A 20,664-nucleotide genomic window follows, 5' to 3' on the forward strand; every position below is an offset into this window, starting at 1 on the left:
GTGTCTAAAACATCTCTTGACTCCCCAATGTCCAGTTTTACTTCAGAAAACAGCTAATTTTTTCCAGTTGTTCTTTTTAGACATTCTCATTCATCCTTCTCTATTAACACTTATCATATTCTTTTATTTTTTGTAAACTTATGACTTGGGGCTTCCCAGGTAGCTCTAGTGGTAAGGAACCCATATGCTAATGCAGGAAACATAAGAGATGCTGGTTCAATTCCCGAGTGGGGAAGACCCCCTGGAGGAGGGCATGGCAACCCACTCCAGTATTCTTGCCTGGAGAATCCCATGGATAGAGGAGCCTGGCGGGCCACAGTCCATAGTGTCACAGAGAATCAGACACGATTGAAGTGACTTAGCACACACGCACGCACGCAGGCTTATGACTTACAAGTAAACTGCAAACTTGACAATTTACAGTTTGTATCCATTTCTATCACATTAAACTGTAGATTCCCTGAAATTTGGACATATGCCTTTCATATTTTTATCCTTAAGTGCCAGGTCAGCACTTGAATTATAGTAGACACTCAATACATATTAACTAAATGAAGTATATCTTTCCTTGAAGTGTATTTTGTTTTGTTAAAGCCTTACAATCTTTGAGATGGTGTCCTTGAAGGCTTGTTTCACTTGCTGATTTCTTAGAGTGTAAATGAAGGGATTTAACAAGGGAGTAATTGAAGTAATGAGCACAGCTATTCCTTTGTTGAAAGCACCTTCTTCTTTTGCAGAAGGATTAATGTACATAAACATGCAGCTGCCATAAGAGAGCGAGATGACAATCATGTGGGAGGAACAAGTGGAAAAAGCCTTTGTCCTTTGCTGAGCTGAAGGAATCCTGAGAATGGTCCTGATAATATATGTATAAGAAAGTGTCACCAGCACCAGAGTAACCATCAAAGTCACAACTGCCAAGGAGATGACCGTCAGTTCTAAGAGGCTTGTGTCTGAGCAGGCAAGCTCCAGGAGGGGTCCATAGTCACAGTAATAGTGATTCAGAACATTGGAGGCACAGAAATCCACCTGGCCCATTAAAATGACTGGGGGAAAGATAGCCAGGAATCCCCCTAGCCAGGAGCAGAACACTAGTAGTATGCAGACTCTGCTGTTCATGACGGTCAGGTAGTGCAGCGGCTTGCAGATGGCCACATAGCGGTCATAGGACATGGAAGCCAGGAGGTAAAACTCTGTTGCCCCAAGAAATATAGCAAAAAAATATTGAATTAAGCATCCAGCAAAGCTGATGGCTTTATTTCCTGTTGTCATGCTGGTCAGAAATCTGGGAATAAAAATGGATGTGAAGGAAACTTCTAAGAAGGAGAAATTCCGGAGGAAGAAATACATGGGGGTCTGTAGGTGAGAATCTACTAGAGTGAGAATGATGATAGTCAGATTTCCTAGGACACTTAGCATGTAGGTGAGAAACAGAAAGATGAATATCACTGCCTGGACCTCAGGTTGATTTGTGAGGCCCAACAAAATAAACTCAGTAAATGTAGTTCGGTTTTTCATTGTTGACCTTCAGTAGATCTAAAGGGAATAGGTGAAAATGATGAAAACTAAAGTTTCTTGGGGTTGGGGAGATAAAGCTCATTGTAATCAACAGAATCAGATCATATATAACTCTCCATCCAGTTGGCCCAAACCAGTGTCCATTGGACTAAACTTGTTTCATGGAAGCCCCCCTGTTGCTCATGTAAAGGACCTTATTCCTAAAGTCTTTGTAATTCCTCAAGTTCATGTATTCCTCAAGTTCATGCACACATAAGAGAATTGTTACAGAATAATTACTTAATTTTTTTGGAAGAATAAATTTTTGTACCCATCTTTTCCTTCCAATATGTTTACAAAGTCTCCATATTGAAGTCACATTTCTCTGACTCTATTAATCTCATACTTCTGGGCACTTGGTAGAAATATTTCTACCTGATTCTATTTTCTGTGCTTCCCTCTCCCCTCTGGTGCTTTCCCTATACTATTTTCCCTTCCCTGTAATATTCCCCCTCCTTGTACTATTTAATGTTTAGATGGATACCTGCCACAGATCCTCATCTCTGTTACTATACAGATCTCTGACTTCCCTTGTTCCAGCAACCAATAGAAATTTCCCCAAGTAGATAATCCTGAAGATCCCGATGCATAACTGATATTTCTAGACCCTCCCCCCTTCCCAGGTGGCACATTTGGTAAAGAATCTGTCAGTTCATTGCAAGAGACACAAGAGATACAGATTTGACTCCTGGTTTGGGAAGATTCCCCTGGAGTAGAAAATAGCAACCCACTCCAGTATTTTTGCCAGAAAATTCCATGGACAGAGGAGTCTGGTGGGCTACAGGTCATGGGGTCACAAACAGTTGATCATGACTAAGCATGCACACACCAGTTCTTTTGTAAGGTGAGTTTGTAACAGTGCTTTAGGACTTAAAGACCTTTAGTTCAATATTTTATCATTTTATTTTGACTACATGAACAAGTTTACAGCATTAATAAATCAAATTCATTAGCATTTACTTTTATTTCTCTGCCATTTTCAAAGTCTACTACACTGATTTAGAAATACAGGAAATAGAGGAAATCAACAGAATGGGAAAGACTAGAGATCTCTTCAAGAAAATTAGAAATACCAAGGGAACATTTCATGCAAAGATGGGCTCAATAAAGGACAGAAATGGTATGGTCCTAACAGAAGCAGAAGATATTAAGTAGAGGTGGCAAGAATACACAGAAGAACTGTACAAAAAAGATCTTCATGACCCAGATATTCACGGTGGTGTGATCTCTCACCTAGAGCTAGACATCCTGGAATGTGAAGTCAAGTGGGCCTTAGAAAGCATTACTAGGAACAAAGCTAGTGGATGTGATGGAATTCCAGTTGAGCTATTTCAAATCCTGAAAGATGATGCTGCAAAAGTGCTGCATTCAATATGCTAGCAAATTTGGAAAACTCAGCAGTAGCCACAGGACTGGAAAAGGTCAGTTTTCATTCCAGTCCCAAAGAAAGGCAATCCCAAAGAATGCTCAAACTACCGCACAATTGTACTCATCTCACACGCTAGTAAAGTAATACTCAAAATTCTCCAAGCCAGGCTTCAGCAATACGTGAACCAAGAACTTCCAGATGTTCAAGCTGGTTTTAGAAAAGGCAGAGGAACCAAAGAGATCAAACTGCCAACATCCGATGGATCATTGAAAAAGCAAGAGAGTTCCAGAAAAACATCTATTTCTGCTTTATTGACTATACCAAAGCCTTTGACTGTGTGGATCACAATACACTGTGGAAAATTCTGAAAGAGATGGGAATACCAGACCACCTGACCTGCCTCTTGAGAAACCTGTATGCAGGTCAGGAAGCAACAGTGAGAACTGGACATGGGGCAACAGACTGGTTCCAAATCAGGAAAGGAGTACATCAAGGCTGTATATTGTCACCCTGATTATTTAACTTATATGCAGAGTACATCATGAGAAACTCTGGGCTGGAAGAAGCACAAGCTGGAATCAAGATTTCCAGGAGAAATACCAGTAACCTCAGATATGCAGATGACACCACCCTTATGGGTGTCATCTTATGGCAGATGCCACCCTTATGGCAGAAAGTGAAGAGGAACTAAAAAGCCTCTGGATGAAAGTGAAAGAGGAGAGTGAAAAAGTTGGCTTAAAGCTTAACATTCAGAAAACTAAGATCATGGCATCTGGTCCCATCACCTCATGGGAAATAGATGGGGAAACACTGGAAACAGTGAGAGACTTTAATTTTTTTGGCTCCAAAATCACTGCAGATGGTGATTGCAACCATGAAATTAAAAGACATGTACTCCTTGGAAGGAAAGTTATGACCAACCTAGATAGCATATTAAAAAGCAGAGACATTGCTTTGCCAACAAAAGTCTGTCTGGTCAAGGCTATGGTTTTTCCAGTAGTCATGTATGGATGTGAGAGTTGGACTGTGAAGAAATCTGAGTGCGAAAAAATTGATGCTTTTGAACTGTGGTGTTGGAGAAGACTCTTGAGAGTCCCTTGGACTGCAAGGAGATCCAACCAGTCCATCCTGAAGGAGACCAGTCCTGAGTGTTCATTGGAAGGACTGATGCTGAAGCTGAAACTCCAATACTTTGGCCACCTCATGCGAAGAGTTGACTCATTGGAAAAGACCCTGATGCTGGGAGGGATTGGGGACAGGAGGAGAAGGGGACGACAGAGGATGAGATGGCTGGATGGCATCACCGACTCGATGGACATGAGTTTGAGTAAACTCCAGGAGTTGGTGATGGACAGGAAGGCCTGGTGTGCTGTGATTCATGGGGTCGCAAACAGTTGGACACGACTGAGCAACTGAACTGAACTGAACCCACTGATTTGGACTATATTTCTGAGAATAGAAATCTTGAGAGATCCACAGACAGCATCTCAGAGTAGATTTTGCTCAAAGCCTCAAAGAGTCCTCAGTGGCAAACTAAGGATGATAAATTTATCATGCTTCAAATTTTCTTGGCATACCAAACCCAGGAAGAGGAACATTCATGTTTCTGACAATGAGTCCTTCTACATAAATTGGTAATTCCCAAGGAAGGAAATTTTACTGGTGGTATCCTGTGTGCCTCTTTAGATTTTTCTGATTAAGAAGCAAAAACAATGTAAAAGGCCACTCTAATTCACATGTGTAAGAGTAAGAAAAATTCAGTTCAGTTCAGTTCAGTCGCTCAGTCGTGTCCGACTCTTTTTGACCCCATGAATCGCAGCACACCAGGCCTCCCTGTCCACCACAAACTCCTGGAGTTTACCCAAACTCATGTCCATCGAGTCAGTGATGCTATCCAGCCATCTCATCCTCTGTCGTCCCCTTCTCCTCCTGCCCCCAATCCCTCCCAGCATCAGGGTCTTTTCCAATGAGTCAACTCTTCGCATGAGGTGGCCAAAGTATTGGAGTTTCAGCTTCAGCATCAGTCCTTCCAGTGAACACTCAGGACTGGTCTCCTTCAGGATGGACTGGTTGGATCTCCTTGCAGCCCAAGGGACTCTCAAGAGTCTTCTCCAACACCACAGCTCAAAAGCATCAATTTTTCAGCACTCAGCTTTCTTCACAGTCCAACCCTCACATCCATACATGATCACTGGAAAGACCATAGCCTTGACTAGATGGACCTTTGTTGGCAAAGCAATGTCTCTGCTTTTTAATATGCTATCTAGGTTGGTCATAACTTTCCTTCCAAGGAGTAAACGTCTTTTAATTTCATGGCTGCAAGAATTAGGCCCTCACAATCATTTTTGTCAACCTCCCCATTATTCCATATAGCTTCTGTAGGTATTGACCTGTATCCTGCAACAACCCTGCCTTCCTTGTCTGTACTAACCTGTAGTCTTTGGCAAATGCTTCATTTTCATCCAGATTTTCACAGTTGAAGAATTTAATCCATCCATATGGATTAAATGGATGGTTTACTTTAACACATACAGTATTCACACCCTCAATGATCTGATTGACTGTAGTGGGTTGTTTACCTTGTTGTCCCCAAGAGATGAATCAAAGGTGAGATGTGCCATGTGAGTCTCTGAGTTGTATAAAATTTAGCATTTTTAAAAATTGGCTTCCCATCCACATTCAATTCTTCTCTCAATGGAAGTACCCAAATTTTTAGAGCTTAATTGGGAAGGAAGTGTATTACTTCTATTTTTTGAATCTGAGTCAGAATCAAATCACAGTTTCTGAGACAGAGTTCTTCAGACATATAATAATTAAAAAAAAAAACAGCAAATAATTGCCCCCTTCTCCTGGCAAAAATAGAATTGGAAAAGGGGACTTTAATAACCTGAAAACAACCTTAATGTTTCTGTTCTAAGAAAGATTATTGCAGAGTCCTTAGAAGGCAGGATATTGGTGGGCTTCTTTGCAGTTTCTATGTTCATTAGAGTGACATGGATTTTATTTGCTCTTTTTAGAGCAGGCACACGGGGATCAATTTCTTAAAGAAGTTAAAGATTGCCCTGTGGACCCAAGTACAAAAGGTGCAAATAAACCTCAGTTGACAGCTTGGAGAACAAGTTGTAAACATGTGGCTGAGGAGAGAAGTTCCTGAGAGACCATAAGGTTTCCATGAAAGAATCTGCCACAGTCACGAGGTTTGTGATGTTGAGAATGATGGAGTGAGAACCCAGGGGATTGGTGTGCCTGCTGGAGTCATTATTCCCATATTTCTCCCTTTAATAAACTAGCTGGCCAGTACTCAAACCTGATATAAATGAATGTAACTTCACAGTGGATTATCACAACCTTGGGGCTTCTGGTGGCTCAGTGGTAAAGAACCCACCTGCCAGTGCAGGAGATGTGGATTCGATCCCTGGGTTGGGAAGATCCCCTGGAGAAAGAAATGGCAAACCAGTCCAGTATTCTTGTCTGGGAAATCCGAGGGACAGAGGAGTCTGGCGGGTTATAGTCCCGTGGGGTCTCAAAAGAGTTGGACACGAATTAGCAACTAAACAACAACAACAACTTTAATGCCATGGTATCCCCCATTAAGATCTGATACTTATTATTTCTGAAATTAATACTCCATCCAATCAGCACCTGCAAAATATTTTCTATGGAAGATTTGACTAATGTTCTATTTTATGTATACATTCTAGAGTTCTACAGGCTCGCAGAAGCTATTTGCCTTCACCTTCTGAAGGAATAGTACGTTTTCACTTGCCTCCCTGTGAGATATTCCAACTGCCTTGCCTATTGCACTCAAGGCCCCGCTGTTGCACTAAAATTTCTGAACAATACTCCTCTGCCCAGGAGTGATTTATACCTGATGTAGTAAGGAACCAATTCTCCAGTTTTATTAGCATTTGCTATTTCAAAGGAGTCTCAGCATTTACATCGGAGAAGGCAATGGCACCCCACTCCAGTACTCTTGCCTGGAAAATCCCATGGACGGAGGAGCCTGGTAGGCTGCAGTCCACGGGGTCGCAAAGAGTCGGACATGACTGAGCGACTTCACTTTCACTTTTCACTTTCATGCATTGGAGAAGGAAATGGCAACCCACTCCAGTGTTCCCGCCTGGAGAATCCCAGGGACAGCGGAGCCTGGTGGGCTGCCGTCTATGGGGTCTCACAGAGTCGGACACGACTGAAGTGACTTAGCAGCAGCAGCAGCAGCAGCATTTACATGCTTAATTGGTTCTCAGAGGCAACATGCTCCTCATTTAGGAATTTGATTTCAGTCCATTATGCTGCTTCTTGCAAACCTGCTGCTTCTTTGCAGGTTTGCTTCTTGCAAATGGACTCACTTTGTTTTTCTTTAAAAAGTTAATTAATTTTACAATTAGCATAACTGAATACAACATTACATTAATACAATATAATGAGTAGATATTTATATATATTACAAAATGATCACCATACTAAGTCTAATTAATATCTTTCATCATACATAGTTATAGAATTTTTTTCTTGTGATAAAAGCTTTTAAAGATTGACTCTCCTAGCAACTTTCAAATATACAATACAATACTAGTAACTATAGTTACCATACTATATAGTACATCTCCATACTAATTTATTCTATAACTGGAAGTTCATATATTTTGACTCTCTTTACCCATGTCTCCCAGCTCCATCCCCCACCTTTGGCACCGGTCTGTTCTCTGTATCTATGAGTTTAATTTTTTTTATTGATTTATAAAATCTTTATTAGAGAACAGTTGGCTTACGGTGCTGTTAGTTTCAGGTGTGCGGCGAACTGACTCAGTTACACATAAACACACACCTGCTCTTGTTTAGATTCTTTTCCCATACAGGTCGTTACAGAGTGTTGAGTAGAGTTCCCTGGGCTATACAGTAAGTCGTTACTAATCATCTATTTCACTTTTTATTAAACACTTTGTTTTGTGTTAGAGTATCCAATTAACAATGTGATAATTTCAGGTAGACAAAGGCAAAGGGGCTTAGCTACACATATATACACACACACACACATATACATATACACACATATATGTATATGTATGCTTCTGCTACTACCACTAAGTCGCTTCAGTCGTGTCTGACTCTGCGACCCCATAGATGGCAGCCACCAATCTCCCCCATCCCTGGGATTCTCCAGGCAAGAACACTGGAGTGGGCTGCCATTTCCTTCTCCAGTGAATGAAAGTGAAAACAGAAAGTGAAGTCGATCAGTCGTGCCTGACTCTTCGCCACCCCATGGACTGCAGCCCACGAGACTCCTCTGGCCATGGGGTTTTCCAGGCAAGAGTACTAGAGTGGGTTGCCAGTGCCTTCTCCTATGTATATGTATATATACACATAGATATACACATGTATCTATTCTCCCCCAAACTCCCCTTCCATCCAGGCTGAAACATGACATTAAACAGAGTTCCCTGTGCTATATAGTAAGCCCTCAGTTCAGTCGCTCAGTTGTGTCCACTCTTTGCGACCCCATGAATCGCAGCACACCAGGCCTCCCTGGAGTCTACTCAAAAACCCCTGGAGTCTACTCAAACTCATGCCCATGGAGTCAGTGATGCCATCCAGCCATCTCATCCTCTGTCATCCCCTTCTCCTCCTGCCTCCAATCCCTCCCAGCATCAGGAGGTCTTTTCCAATGAGTCAACTCTTCGCATGAGGTGGCCAAAGTATTGGAGTTTCAGCTTCAGCATCAGTCCTTCCAGTGAACACTCAGGACTGATCTCCTTCAGGATGGACTGGTTGGAACTCCTTGCAGTCCAAGGGACTCTCAAGAGTCTTCTCCAACACCACAGTTCAAAAGCATCAACTTTTCAGCACTCAGCTTTCTTCACAGTCCAACCCTCACATCCATACATGATCACTGGAAAAACCATAGCCTTGACTAGATGGACCTTTGTTGGCAAAGCAATGTCTCTGCTTTTTAATATGCTATCTAGGTTGGTCATAACTTTCCTTCCAAGGAGTACATGTCTTTTAATTTCATGGTTGCAATCACCATCTGCAGTGATTTTGGAGCCCCCCAAAATAAAGTCTGACACTGTTTCCACTGTCTCCCCATCTATTTCCCATGAGGTGATGGGACCAGATGCCATGATCTTAGTTTTCTGAATGTTAAGCTTTAAGCCAACTTTTTCACTCTCCTCTTTCACTTTCATCCAGAGGCTTTTTAGTTCCTCTTCACTTTCTGCCATAAGGGTGGCATCTGCCATAAGATGACACCCATAAGGGTGGTGTCATCTGCATATCTGAGGTTACTGGTATTTCTCCTGGAAATCTTGATTCCAGCTTGTGCTTCTTCCAGCCCAGAGTTTCTCATGATGTACTCTGCATATAAGTTAAATAATCAGGGTGACAATATACAGCCTTGATGTACTCCTTTCCTGATTTGGAACCAGTCTGTTGCCCCATGTCCAGTTCTCACTGTTGCTTCCTGACCTGCATACAGGTTTCTCAAGAGGCAGGTCAGGTGGTCTGGTATTCCCATCTCTTTCAGAATTTTCCACAGTGTATTGTGATCCACACAGTCAAAGGCTTTGGTATAGTCAATAAAGCAGAAATAGATGTTTTTCTGGAACTCTCTTGCTTTTTCAATGATCCATCGGATGTTGGCAGTTTGATCTCTGGCTCCTCTGCCTTTTCTAAAACCAGCTTGAACATCTGGAAGTTCTTGGTTCACGTATTGCTGAAGCCTGGCTTGGAGAATTTTGAGTATTACTTTACTAGCGTGTGAGATGAGTACAATTGTGCGGTAGTTTGAGCATTCTTTGGGATTGCCTTTCTTAGGGATTGGAATGAACACTGACCTTTTTCAGTCCTGTGGCCACTGCTGAGTTTTCCAAATTTGCTGGCATATTGAATACAGCACTTTCACAGCATCATCTTTCAGGATTTGAAATAGCTCAACTGGAATTCTATCACATCCACTAGCTTTGTTTGTAGTGATGTTTTCTAAGGCCCACTTGACTTCACATTCCAGGATGTCTGGCTCTAGGTGAGAGATCACACCACCGTGAATATCTGGGTCACGAAGATCTTTTTTGTACAGTTCTTCTGTGCATTCTTGCCACCTCTTCTTAATATCTTCTGCTTCTGTTAGGTCCATACCATTTCTGTCCTTTATTGAGCCCATCTTTGCATGAAATGTCCCCTTGGTGTCTCTAATAGTTATCTATATTATATACGGTAGCAGTGGGTACACATTAATCCCAGTCTCCCCCTTGCCCCACCTGGTAACCGTAAGTTTGTTTTCTATATCTGTGACCCATTTCTGTTTTTAAAAGTATGTTCATTTGTACTTTATTTTTAGATTCCATATGTAAGGAGTATCATATAATATTTGTCTTTCTCTGCCTTACTTCAATTAGTATGATAATCTCTAGATCCATCCATATTGCTGCAAGTGGCATAATTTCATTCTTTTTAATGGCTGAGTAACATTCCATTGTTTCTATCTATCTATCTATCTGTCTATATACACCACAACCTCTTTATTCATTCTTCTATCAATGGACATTTAGTTTGCTTCCTATCTTGGCTATTGTAAACAGTGCTGCAGCGAACACATGTAAGTGAGATCAAGCATTATTTGTCTTTCTCTGCCTGATCTATTCCACTTAGCATAATGCCCTTAAGGTCTATCTATGTTGTTGCAAATGACAAGATTTTCTCCTTTTTTATGGCTAAATAGTTATATATATATCATATTTTCTTAATTCATTCATCTGTTAGAGAATACTTAGGTTGTTTCCATATCTTGGCTATTGTAAATAATGCTGCAATGAATGTGGGGGGACAGGTATCTTTTCAAGTTAGTGTTTTAATTTTCTTCAAATAAATACCCAGAAGTGGAATTGATGGATCATATGATTGTTTTATTTTTAGTTTTTTGAGGAAACTCTATACTGTTTTTCATAGTGGCTGAATGTAAATTGGCTTGCTTTGAGTGGCTTGCCACCTCAAACCAAAAAGCTCTAAGTTGCAATAAAACAGGCACTTCTATCAGTGTCATTCTACCGTCCCAACCCCCCAAACTTCTTCACTGTAGAGGCTTTGGCTACCTTGTCTTGTTCCTTTCGGAGTCCCTGAATCAGTCATTGTTCATGGGTTTCTGCTGCAAAAAACTGCCTTCTCTGGCTGCACATTTCACAACATTAGGATGGCAACTGTTGACTGTGTAGTGGATCTTTCTTGGAATAAGTGCTTTTACAAATCCTGAACCTTTGACTCTGCATCCAGTTGTTCATTATGCCTTGGGTCTTTGAGGCACCACCCCACAAACTTGGCATGGCCACAGAGGTCTCATTATTCAAATGAAAATGCTACTTAGAGAGCCAAACCTGGGCCTTCTGGCATATCCCACTCTCAGGAGGAAATGATTTCCATGTCCTCAATCCTTTGCTAGATGCAGTGGTGCCTGAAGAGGTCACCCCTCACCAGTATCCATTGGTCATTTGGGGAGATTCTTGGGATCAACTGAGTGGTCAGGAAATAGAATTTGTATACTTTATAAATTCAGCACCAACATCACACAGGATGAACTCACTGAAAATCTTCTGCACTGGGACATCCCTAATCAAACGTGGGACCCAGGGGTCAGCACAGTCATTTTATTTATTTATTTATTTTAATTGGAAGTTAATTACTTTACAATATAGTAGTGGTTTTTGCCATACATTGACATGAATCAGCCATGGGTGTACATGTGTTCCCCATCCTGAAACCCCTCCCACCTCCCTCCCCATCCCATCCCCTCTGGGTAATCCCAGTGCACCACAGCACAGTCATTATAATATTGGAGGATGTGATGGCCAACAATTGGCCCCTTCACATTTTTATAGACTCTTGGTCTGTTGCCCACCATATGGTCACATGGTCTGGCTAATGGCAGCAACAACAATCCCTTATCTAAGCTGTTTCACACTCTCCTTTAGGGTAAAGAACTCCAGGAATTTATTGCACCACAGATACTCAAAATGCAAATCAAGGTCAAATACTAAAATTCAATTTTCAGAGCCTCATTACAATGTACAGGCTGATAAATTAGCTTGGATTTCTGAAACATACACTGGTACAGTCTCAGATCTGATGCCACTAATCTCTTCCTGGTGGGCCCATGAAATACCAGTCTGTAGTATGGCCTCTGCCTTCAAGGCCTGAGAAGAATTAAAGGGACTTCCCTTTTCCAGTGGGAACATAAGATAATGTAGTGACTAACCATGCATCTTATGAGGGAAAACGTGCCCCTGCCTATATAATGGAAGAAGATTATCTCCCGGGGGATAGCCCTTAGCCAGTGGCAAATAGATTTATGAGGCAATTGACTCCATCTGTTGTTAGTTACTATTCTTGGATCATGGTAGACACTTGGAAATAGTATTCCCCCCTCCTTCCAGACATGCTACCATTGAAGCCACAATACAAGACCTCAGTGAGGCTCTTCTTATGCTTTTACTATCTCTCTGATATTCAGCACAAGTTGAGCATGTTTCCCCATGTTGTTAGCCTAAATCTTGAAGCCGTTTATGTCATCAGGGTCTAAGCTGATGGTGACCACAGTCCTTGAGACTTCAGATTCTGCCCCTGCTTCAGCATGCTTGCCATCCTGTGGTCCACTGTGTCTTGGGTGACTTGTTGCTGCTGCCAGCTCTCAAAATCTGCGTACTGCTGTTCACTATTCAGCTCTCAGTTCTCTAAAACCTGATGAGACAAAAATGATCCTTGTTCTAATACTCACATGCTGGTGATCATGTACTGGGGACCCTTGCTGATTTGCTACCTCCTGGGGGTATGCTGCTCCTGTCTTCATTGTCCTGCAGCGGGTCTGAAATCCAGCTCCCTCAAACCAGTGCACTCTCTGCTGTGATCCTGGGGAAAAGGGTCCTGGCCTTTGGGGAACCACAACTTCCTGCAGTGGCAGCCCTTTATAACAACTCTAGTGGGAAGGCGTTCTAATGCTTTTAAGAAATAAATTCTCAGTGTGATCTCTAGATTTAAAGCACTCCAGTCGTGGCTTCTCTGGTTGTCCAGTGGCTAAGACTCCAAGGTCCCAGTGCAGTGGGCCTGGGTTCGATTCCTTGTCAGGGACTAGATTCCACACACTGCAACTTAAAGAGCCCGAAGAGCATGCATGCCACAACTCAGACTCAGTGCAGCCAAATAAATAAATTAGTAAATAAATATTTACCAAGAAAAAGCAATCCAGTCAAAATTCTAGCAGGATTTTTTGTAGATATAGATAAGCTGATTTTAAAACTTACATATAAAGAAAGGCAAAGAAACTCAGATAGTCTAAACAATTTTGAAAAGAATAACAAAACTGTAGCATCCACACTATTTAATTTCCAGCCTGTGATGCAAAACAGATAATTTTTTTGGTGTGTGTGTGTAATCAGCTGGTTCTGTATTGCTATTGAGTGGGCTGTGATTATACACTGTTTTCAACAGTATTTCAATCTCCTGCTGCATAGATCTTATTGATTTCTTTATATTAGATAATCCAGTTGCTGAATCATTAGCCATGGCATATACTGCATGACTTTACAACCTTGAAGACCACATATCAGGTCCTGTAAGGCAGACAAACTTAGATAAAGGTTACTATTCAAATTTGCAAATTGTCATTGTCCTGGATTTCTAAATCTGGGCTCCAAAAGCATGTCTTTGTTTTTTTTTATTTGGTTCTACCTTAGATAACTATATATTTTAAAATATGGATGTAGATTGTTTAACTTTGTAAGAGTAATTTGTCATTGTACAGCAGGACATATTTATAATGGTACATACATTCTCTTGACTGGAGGAAATCTAAGGTTGTTTTGCCTTGATAGTTGAGATAGTTTGTCCTTATGTCTAAGTAAAACACATTGGATGAACTCCATGAAGCCCTAGATTCCTTATTAATCAGACATTCCACTGACATTGGCACCATGATTAGAGCTGAGACTATTGAGGTTCAGAGCAATCTGTTTAAACCTCTTTCCAAATTTTTATAATACCTTCTAAAACCAGAATCCAAAGAAGTCTTAAGGCCAACCATGGAAGATATAATAGGAAATCACATTATGCACCATCCTTGCAACATCCTTGTTCTCCTAGGTAAACATAATACCATTGAGGAAATAGCTCGACAAATTCAAAACACAGGATTAACCAATGAAGAGGGGGCAAATATGGGACCAATTATATGAACACCAGTTTATTTATTTTCATCTCCAACTCTCAAGCTTGTCCTATAAAAAGTGTTCAACTACACAAAGCAAGCTTTTTCTTCTGTGGATCAAAATGACTGGAGGACTCTTGTAGCAATCATAGAACATTCCAGGAATGATATGTACACATTTTATATGTACACTCTTGGAGTCTGCTTACTTTGAGGGGACCAGACGTTCACTGGTTTGCCACAATCCAATCATTATAAGCTTATGGGAACGATTATAAAAGATTTCCAAAATTTCACATTACCTACTCTCCCAGTTGATGATATGTGCTAGGTAAAGGTTCAATTGTTGGTGGGTACAACTCACTTCCTCTTAAGGCATTTATCTAGACAATAATACCTGCTGTCTTTGTAGCATCTGAGATAATCTTTATCCGAGAACAACCCTTATCTGTGGGTCTCAGGAATTGTTCCTACATGTTGAAACATCTTATTATTTAATTTTATGATACACAAATGTATTTTGAGTCTTTGTTTTTGATTTATTATCTTTTTTGTAATGTTCTCCCATTGTTGTAATTCTTGTTGAGTGATTATAACCCATTTTACTCTTAAAAATTACATCTGATTTCACATTTTAGTCCATTAACCAACAGTGAATATAGGACAACTGTTGAACATACACAGAAGGCCACTTGTACAGATGGACTAGGAGGATGGAAGCCTTAGAAGTGAGGTCTTAAGGATGAAAGAGAACTCAATAGAAAGTTTAACAGACAAACATTTGAAAATAAGGTACGGCAAATAGTGTCAAATAAAAAGTTGTCGCTAGACAATAAAAAAAGCTGTTCAAGAAAATAATGTAATTGTGTGGTACCACTTGTATTTATTGAAGAAGGAAATGACAACCCACTCCAGTATTCTTGCCTGGAAATTCCATGGACAGAGGAGCCTGGCAGACTATAGTCCATGGGGTTGCAAAAGAGTTGGACATGACTGAGTGATGGAGTTAATTTCTTTAAAATGTTCAAAGTCTCCCACTTGTGCACGTATTTTATTTTATTTTTATTTATTTATTTATTTTTTCACCTGTGCATTTAAAATACGATTTATGTATAACATAGGGATCTGTACCCAGTGCCAGGTGACAATCTAGAAGGGTGGGATGGGTTGTGTGGGAGGAAGATTCAGGAGGAAGGGGACATATGTATACTTACGGCTGGTTAATGTTGTTGTATGGCAGAAATCAATTATCCTCCAATTAAAAATAAATTTAAAAAACACAATTGAGGCAGCTTTTCAGAAGAAATCATAAGACACTAATTCTAGGGAAAATATCAAACAGCACAGATGGTGGATTGCTATTATGAAAAGAGGCACAATGAAATGCTTCTACTTGCCAGGCAAGTAGATTCAAGATTTTTCTTGTTCTCATTATTTCCTTCAGTGTCTACCTTGCATGTCTAAAACTTTAATTTCTTTTAAAATTAGGTATGACAGTCTTTTCCTTCTCCACATGACCTCTAGTTGTCTGGCATTACTAGAGTGAAATAATTTTGAACTTCACTTATAAAACTGAAGGTATAGTGAACATTTTTAACATTGCCAATTCGACTGCTTTGCTTCCAGTTCTGACAATTTTTAACCCTATAATTTCTGACTTCCAGGGGGACGTTTTACTTCCTTTTCTATAATATCTCTTTATTTCCTTTCTCCCCTCTTTCCTTTCTCCTTCCCTTCTTCTCTTTCCACTGTCTCCTTCCTCCTCCTCCTCTTTCAGCTCTCTGATGGCTACTATTGGCAGACTTTATTTCAGAATATCCTTGATTAGAAACTATCTTTCAGACTGTTTTCTAAGTCTGTGCTCTTCAGTCACTCTGAGATAAAAGCCGGACATTTATGTCCAAACCTCACGTGTTGCTTGGATAGCTTGCTCAAATGTACCTTTAAAGTAATCTTACGTTTCACACGTCCTAAAGCTGAGTCCATTATACACTGAGGAACAAATGCTTCTCATACATTTATTTTTTCATCTGTGTTTCAAGACAAACCTGATTAAATATAACTTGTGAGTATTAAGCTGACAAATGTTTTTCTCTTGAATCCTTCATTTGATTTATGGCTTTATCAACCATGCAGTCTTCCAAGCTGAAGAACTTTCTCATCTCTGTCCACTACATTGCTTGAATCGAGATTGCAATTGTGTCCTTTCTCTCTATCTTATGGACTATAATGAAACCTTTAGTATTGTTTGCTTGAATGCTATTCTTGGTTAACTGCTTATCACTCATCTTGTATGTAATTTTTATTACTTTAATACATTACATTACATTACAATATGTTAATACATTAATAAAGTTAATTTATTCACTGCTTTATTATATTCCTCATAAAGCAAAATTGATATATCAATTTCTTATAATTTCTCTTGGCTCAGTAATATTTAGTAAACTCTTAAATGTGCAATAAATATCTTCACTACTGGGCTCCTACCATTCACTCTAAATTAATATCTTTCTACTGTTCCCATTATACACTATTTTTGCCTCTTAAATGTCTTAAAAGTGAGAAATCAAATGTCTCAAAAGTGAGAAATCATGATATCAAGAGCAAATAATTCTTTATGGCATCCCATTTATTTCTTTGTAATAGCATTTAATAAGTTTCATTATAATTTAGGTGCTTTTATATATCTCTATGATACTGGCCTGGAGGTTCTTAGAAATTTGGAAGCTATGTTTCTTGTATTTCTATTCTCAGTGCCCAGAATATCTCTTGAAACATCATCAACACTTATTAGATATGTATTAACTCAATTATTTGTTAATTTCACTAATTAAAATAATAAATTCTGATTATTAAAATTCTATAATTTTTTTTACTGTGCTCTTAAAAGCTTGCTTCACCTGCTGATTCCTTAGGGTATAAATAAAGGGGTTCAATAAAGGGCTAACTGAAGTCATGAGCAGAGATATTTCCTTCTTGAAATTCCCTCCTTTTTTTGGTGATGGGTTCATGTATAAAAAGATGCAGCTGCCATAAGAGAGTGAGATGACAATCATGTGGGAGGAACAAGTGGCAAAAGCCTTTTTCCTTTGCTGGGCAGGAGGAATCCTCAGAATGGTCCTGATAACCTATGTATAAGAAAGTGTCACCAGCAAAAGAGTAACCACCAGAGTCAAAACAGCTAAGAAGATGACTATTAATTCTAAAAGGCTTGTGTCTGAGCAAGCAACCTCTAGGAGGGGTCTATAATCACAGTAATATTGATTCAGAACATTGGAGGCACAGAAACCATCTGGCTTATCAGGATAATTGGTGGCAAGATAGCCAGGGCTCCCCCTAACCAGGAGTAGAACACAAGTTGTATGCGGACTCTGCTGCTCATGATGGTCAGGTAATGCAGGGGTTTGCAGATGGCCACATAGTGGTCATAGGACATAGAAGTCAGGAGGTAAAACTCTGTTGCCCCAAGGAGTATATTAAAAAAAAAATACTGAGTCAAACAGCCAACAAAGCTGATGACTTTATTTCCTGTTGTCAAGCTGGTCAGAAGCCTGGGAATAAAAATGGATGTGAAGGAAACTTCTAAGAAGGAGAAATTCTGGAGGAAGAAATACATGGGAGTCTTGAGGTGAGGGTCTACCAGAGTGAGTACGATGATAGTCAGATTTCCTAAGATGCTTAGCAAGTAGGAGAGGAACAGAAAGAGGAATATCACCACCTGGATTCAGGTGGATTTGTGTGGCCCAACAGAATAAACTCGGTAAATGTGGTTTGGTTTTCATTGTTGACCTTCAGTAGATCTAAAGGGAAAATGAAAGGTCAGTGATGAAAACTAGAGTTTCTCAGGCTAGGAAAAATGAAGTTAATTGCAACCAACAGAATCAGGTCATATTATCTACTCTTCATCCAAATTGGCCCAAAATGGCGTCCCACTGGACTAGGGTTGGCTCATTGGAGGACCCAGGGTTCCTATGTGAGTGGCTTGATTCATAAAGCCCTTTTTTTAGCAAGTGAATACTTTAATAGATCAATATTTTCACATTAAAACATGAATGAAATTGATTAAACCTAAAGAATGATCTAAAAGACACACAGGAATGATGTGCATAGAGAATTCATATAATGGAGTAAAAACACCAAAACATAAAATATTGTTTCAATTAATAATTGGTCATTTCTCCTATTCCTGGGTTCTTAACACAGACATGTCACACAAGAATGACTCTGACTGTACCTGTTCTTTCTTATAAAATATTCATAAATTTCCTACACTTAAATAATCTTATCTGATTTTAGTTCTCTATGTCTCTTTTACTTCTATGTTCTTGGCATAAGTTTTTCTCTTTGTTCCTCTTTTCTCTTCTTTTTGTGTTCCCCTTCATACACTACCTGATACTTCATCATATATGTAGCTGATCCTCATCTCCTTCACGGTCTAGTTGCCTGGTTTCCTCTTTAAAATAAACTGTGGAAATTCTCCCAGTACAGGCAATGCTATAAACCCCAAATCCAAAGCTGTTTTTTTTTTTTTGCTACCTTCCTGAATTTTTTTTGGATGAATGTCTATTTGGCCTTTAAGATTATGAGACTGTTTCAGAATGTTATCATTTTATGCCATAAGTCTTTTCCTATGTCCAGGCTTCTGCCATGACTAAATTGTATTGATATGCATTAAGCATTATGCTTTATGGGCTTCCCTGGTGGCTCAGATGGTAAAGAATTTGCCTGCAATGCAAGGGACCTGGGTTTGATCCCTGGGTCAGAAGGATCCCCTGGAGAAGGGAATGGCAACCCACTCTAATATTCTTGCCTGGAGAATTCCATGGACACAGGAAACTGGCAGGCTGCAGTCCATGGCGTTTGCAAAGAGTTGGACATGATTGAGCGGCTAACACTTTCACTTTTCACTTACACTTCATTGCCAGAGTCTTCTGGGCACTGATTTGGCATACAACTGGGGAAAGAGATATTGTGGCAGTCATAGGACATAGCTCCCAGAATGGATTTTGCTCAAAGTTTTGAAGACTGCTGAATGGTATTTAGGAGTAGAAGCTGGTTATAAATCTCAAAAATATGTGTTTCCACTGTTCTCAGAGCACAGAAATGAGGAAATTAATGCCAGTATTATTGGTTATAGTTGTTCTTTGTAGATATGTTGGTAGTTACTAAGGAAGGCAAATTTGATAGTTACATATTTTTGCACCTGTAGCCTTATCTGATTAAAAATATTCTTGTGGCAAAGGACATTTTAAGGGATCCTTTAATCAACCTGTATGTTAGTTAGAAAAGTCATATACTTTCAGACATCACTGATACCCCATGATGGCCATACATGAATACTGAGAGACCAGGTACGGTGAAACCTGAATCTGGTTTTCTCAAATCTGGATCTTATTTCCCTGGTTGTACTCACCTGAAATTTTTAACAGTAGCTTTACATTTTCTTTCAGAATTTCATAATGGTAAAACTTCATGGTCTATGTCCACCAATGATTACATCAGTGATTTTGGAAACTAGAAACATAAAGGGCTTATACTGTTCACAGTTTGAATGATTGTGGTGGTTTGTTTACCTGGTTGATACTAAAAGATGAATCAAAGGTGAGATTCACATATGAGTCTACAAATAGCAAAAAATTAGCATAATTTATGTATATTATCTTTCCTTTTCCTGTCATGCTCTTTCATGGAAGTATCAACCTTATAAGGCTTAGCTAAATAGTAAGTGAATTATTTTCTCTATTACTTCAAATAATTCAAATTAGATTAAACCTCAGTTCTTGAGAGATAGAGTTCTACTTAACAAGGGCAAAATAGCATACCAAAAAATTGTAAAAAGTAGCAGTGATAGGATTAAAAAGGAGGACTGATCAGACTGAAAATACCCTAAATTTTCTGATCTGTGATAAATTATGTTGCTCTCCTTAGAAGCCAAGATATGGAATTTTTTGCAGATCCTGTGTTATCAACAGTGACCCAGGTTTTTATCTGTTCCTTTTAGAGAATGCACATGGGGATCAATTTCCTTTAGAAGCTGAAGATGCCCTGTGGACTCAAGTTCAGAGGTGTTAATGAGCATCAATTGTTGACAGCTTTGTGAGCAAGTTGTGGACACATATTTGAGAGAAGAAGGGCCAAGGAGAGTATCAAATTATCGCATTGTACATCTTAAAGTTGCACAATATTATATGTCAACTATATTTCAATATATTTGGGAAAAAAAGAAAAAAAAATGCAGTGAGAGAGTCATCTACAGCCTAAGAATCTGAGAGAGATGATGAAAGTAGTGAGGTGAGACCTTTGAAGATGGCCAGAAAAATTACCACTTGGTTATCACTGAAACATGCTACCACATTGGTTACACAATTTGAGGGTCATTGAAGAACCCTACATTCTGAAAATACTTTGTGAATAGTTTTTCTAAAATCAGCACAATTAGGGGCTCTTTCATTTGTAGGAGTGTGAGTGGCCCTGTATAGTACTTCTAAATTCATTAGAAATTAAGCCATCTCTCAAATTATGATGGTCATTCATCCACAACCTACCC

General features: G+C 39.6%; 1 protein-coding gene and 1 pseudogene across 1 annotated transcript; both read right to left on the bottom strand.

Moving 5' to 3' along the window:
- Nucleotides 1-588: 588 nt before the first annotated feature.
- Nucleotides 589-1,518, bottom strand: LOC133042708 (olfactory receptor 6C4). Its single transcript, XM_061123588.1, has one exon. It carries the CDS (start codon nucleotides 1,516-1,518, stop codon nucleotides 589-591), a length of 930 nt encoding a protein of 309 aa, XP_060979571.1.
- Nucleotides 1,519-16,981: 15,463 nt separating this feature from the next.
- LOC133043462 (olfactory receptor 6C4-like) lies at nucleotides 16,982-19,591 on the bottom strand (annotated as a pseudogene).
- Nucleotides 19,592-20,664: the final 1,073 nt, after the last annotated feature.

Source organism: Dama dama, chromosome 3 (genome assembly GCF_033118175.1).
Source record: "Dama dama isolate Ldn47 chromosome 3, ASM3311817v1, whole genome shotgun sequence".
In the NCBI taxonomy this organism is placed as follows: Eukaryota; Metazoa; Chordata; class Mammalia; order Artiodactyla; family Cervidae; genus Dama; species Dama dama.

Excerpts from the sequence above, each read along its gene's own strand:
- LOC133042708 (XM_061123588.1), bottom strand. The coding sequence starts at position 1,518 with ATGAAAAACCGAACTACATTTACTGAGTTTATTTTGTTGGGCCTCACA.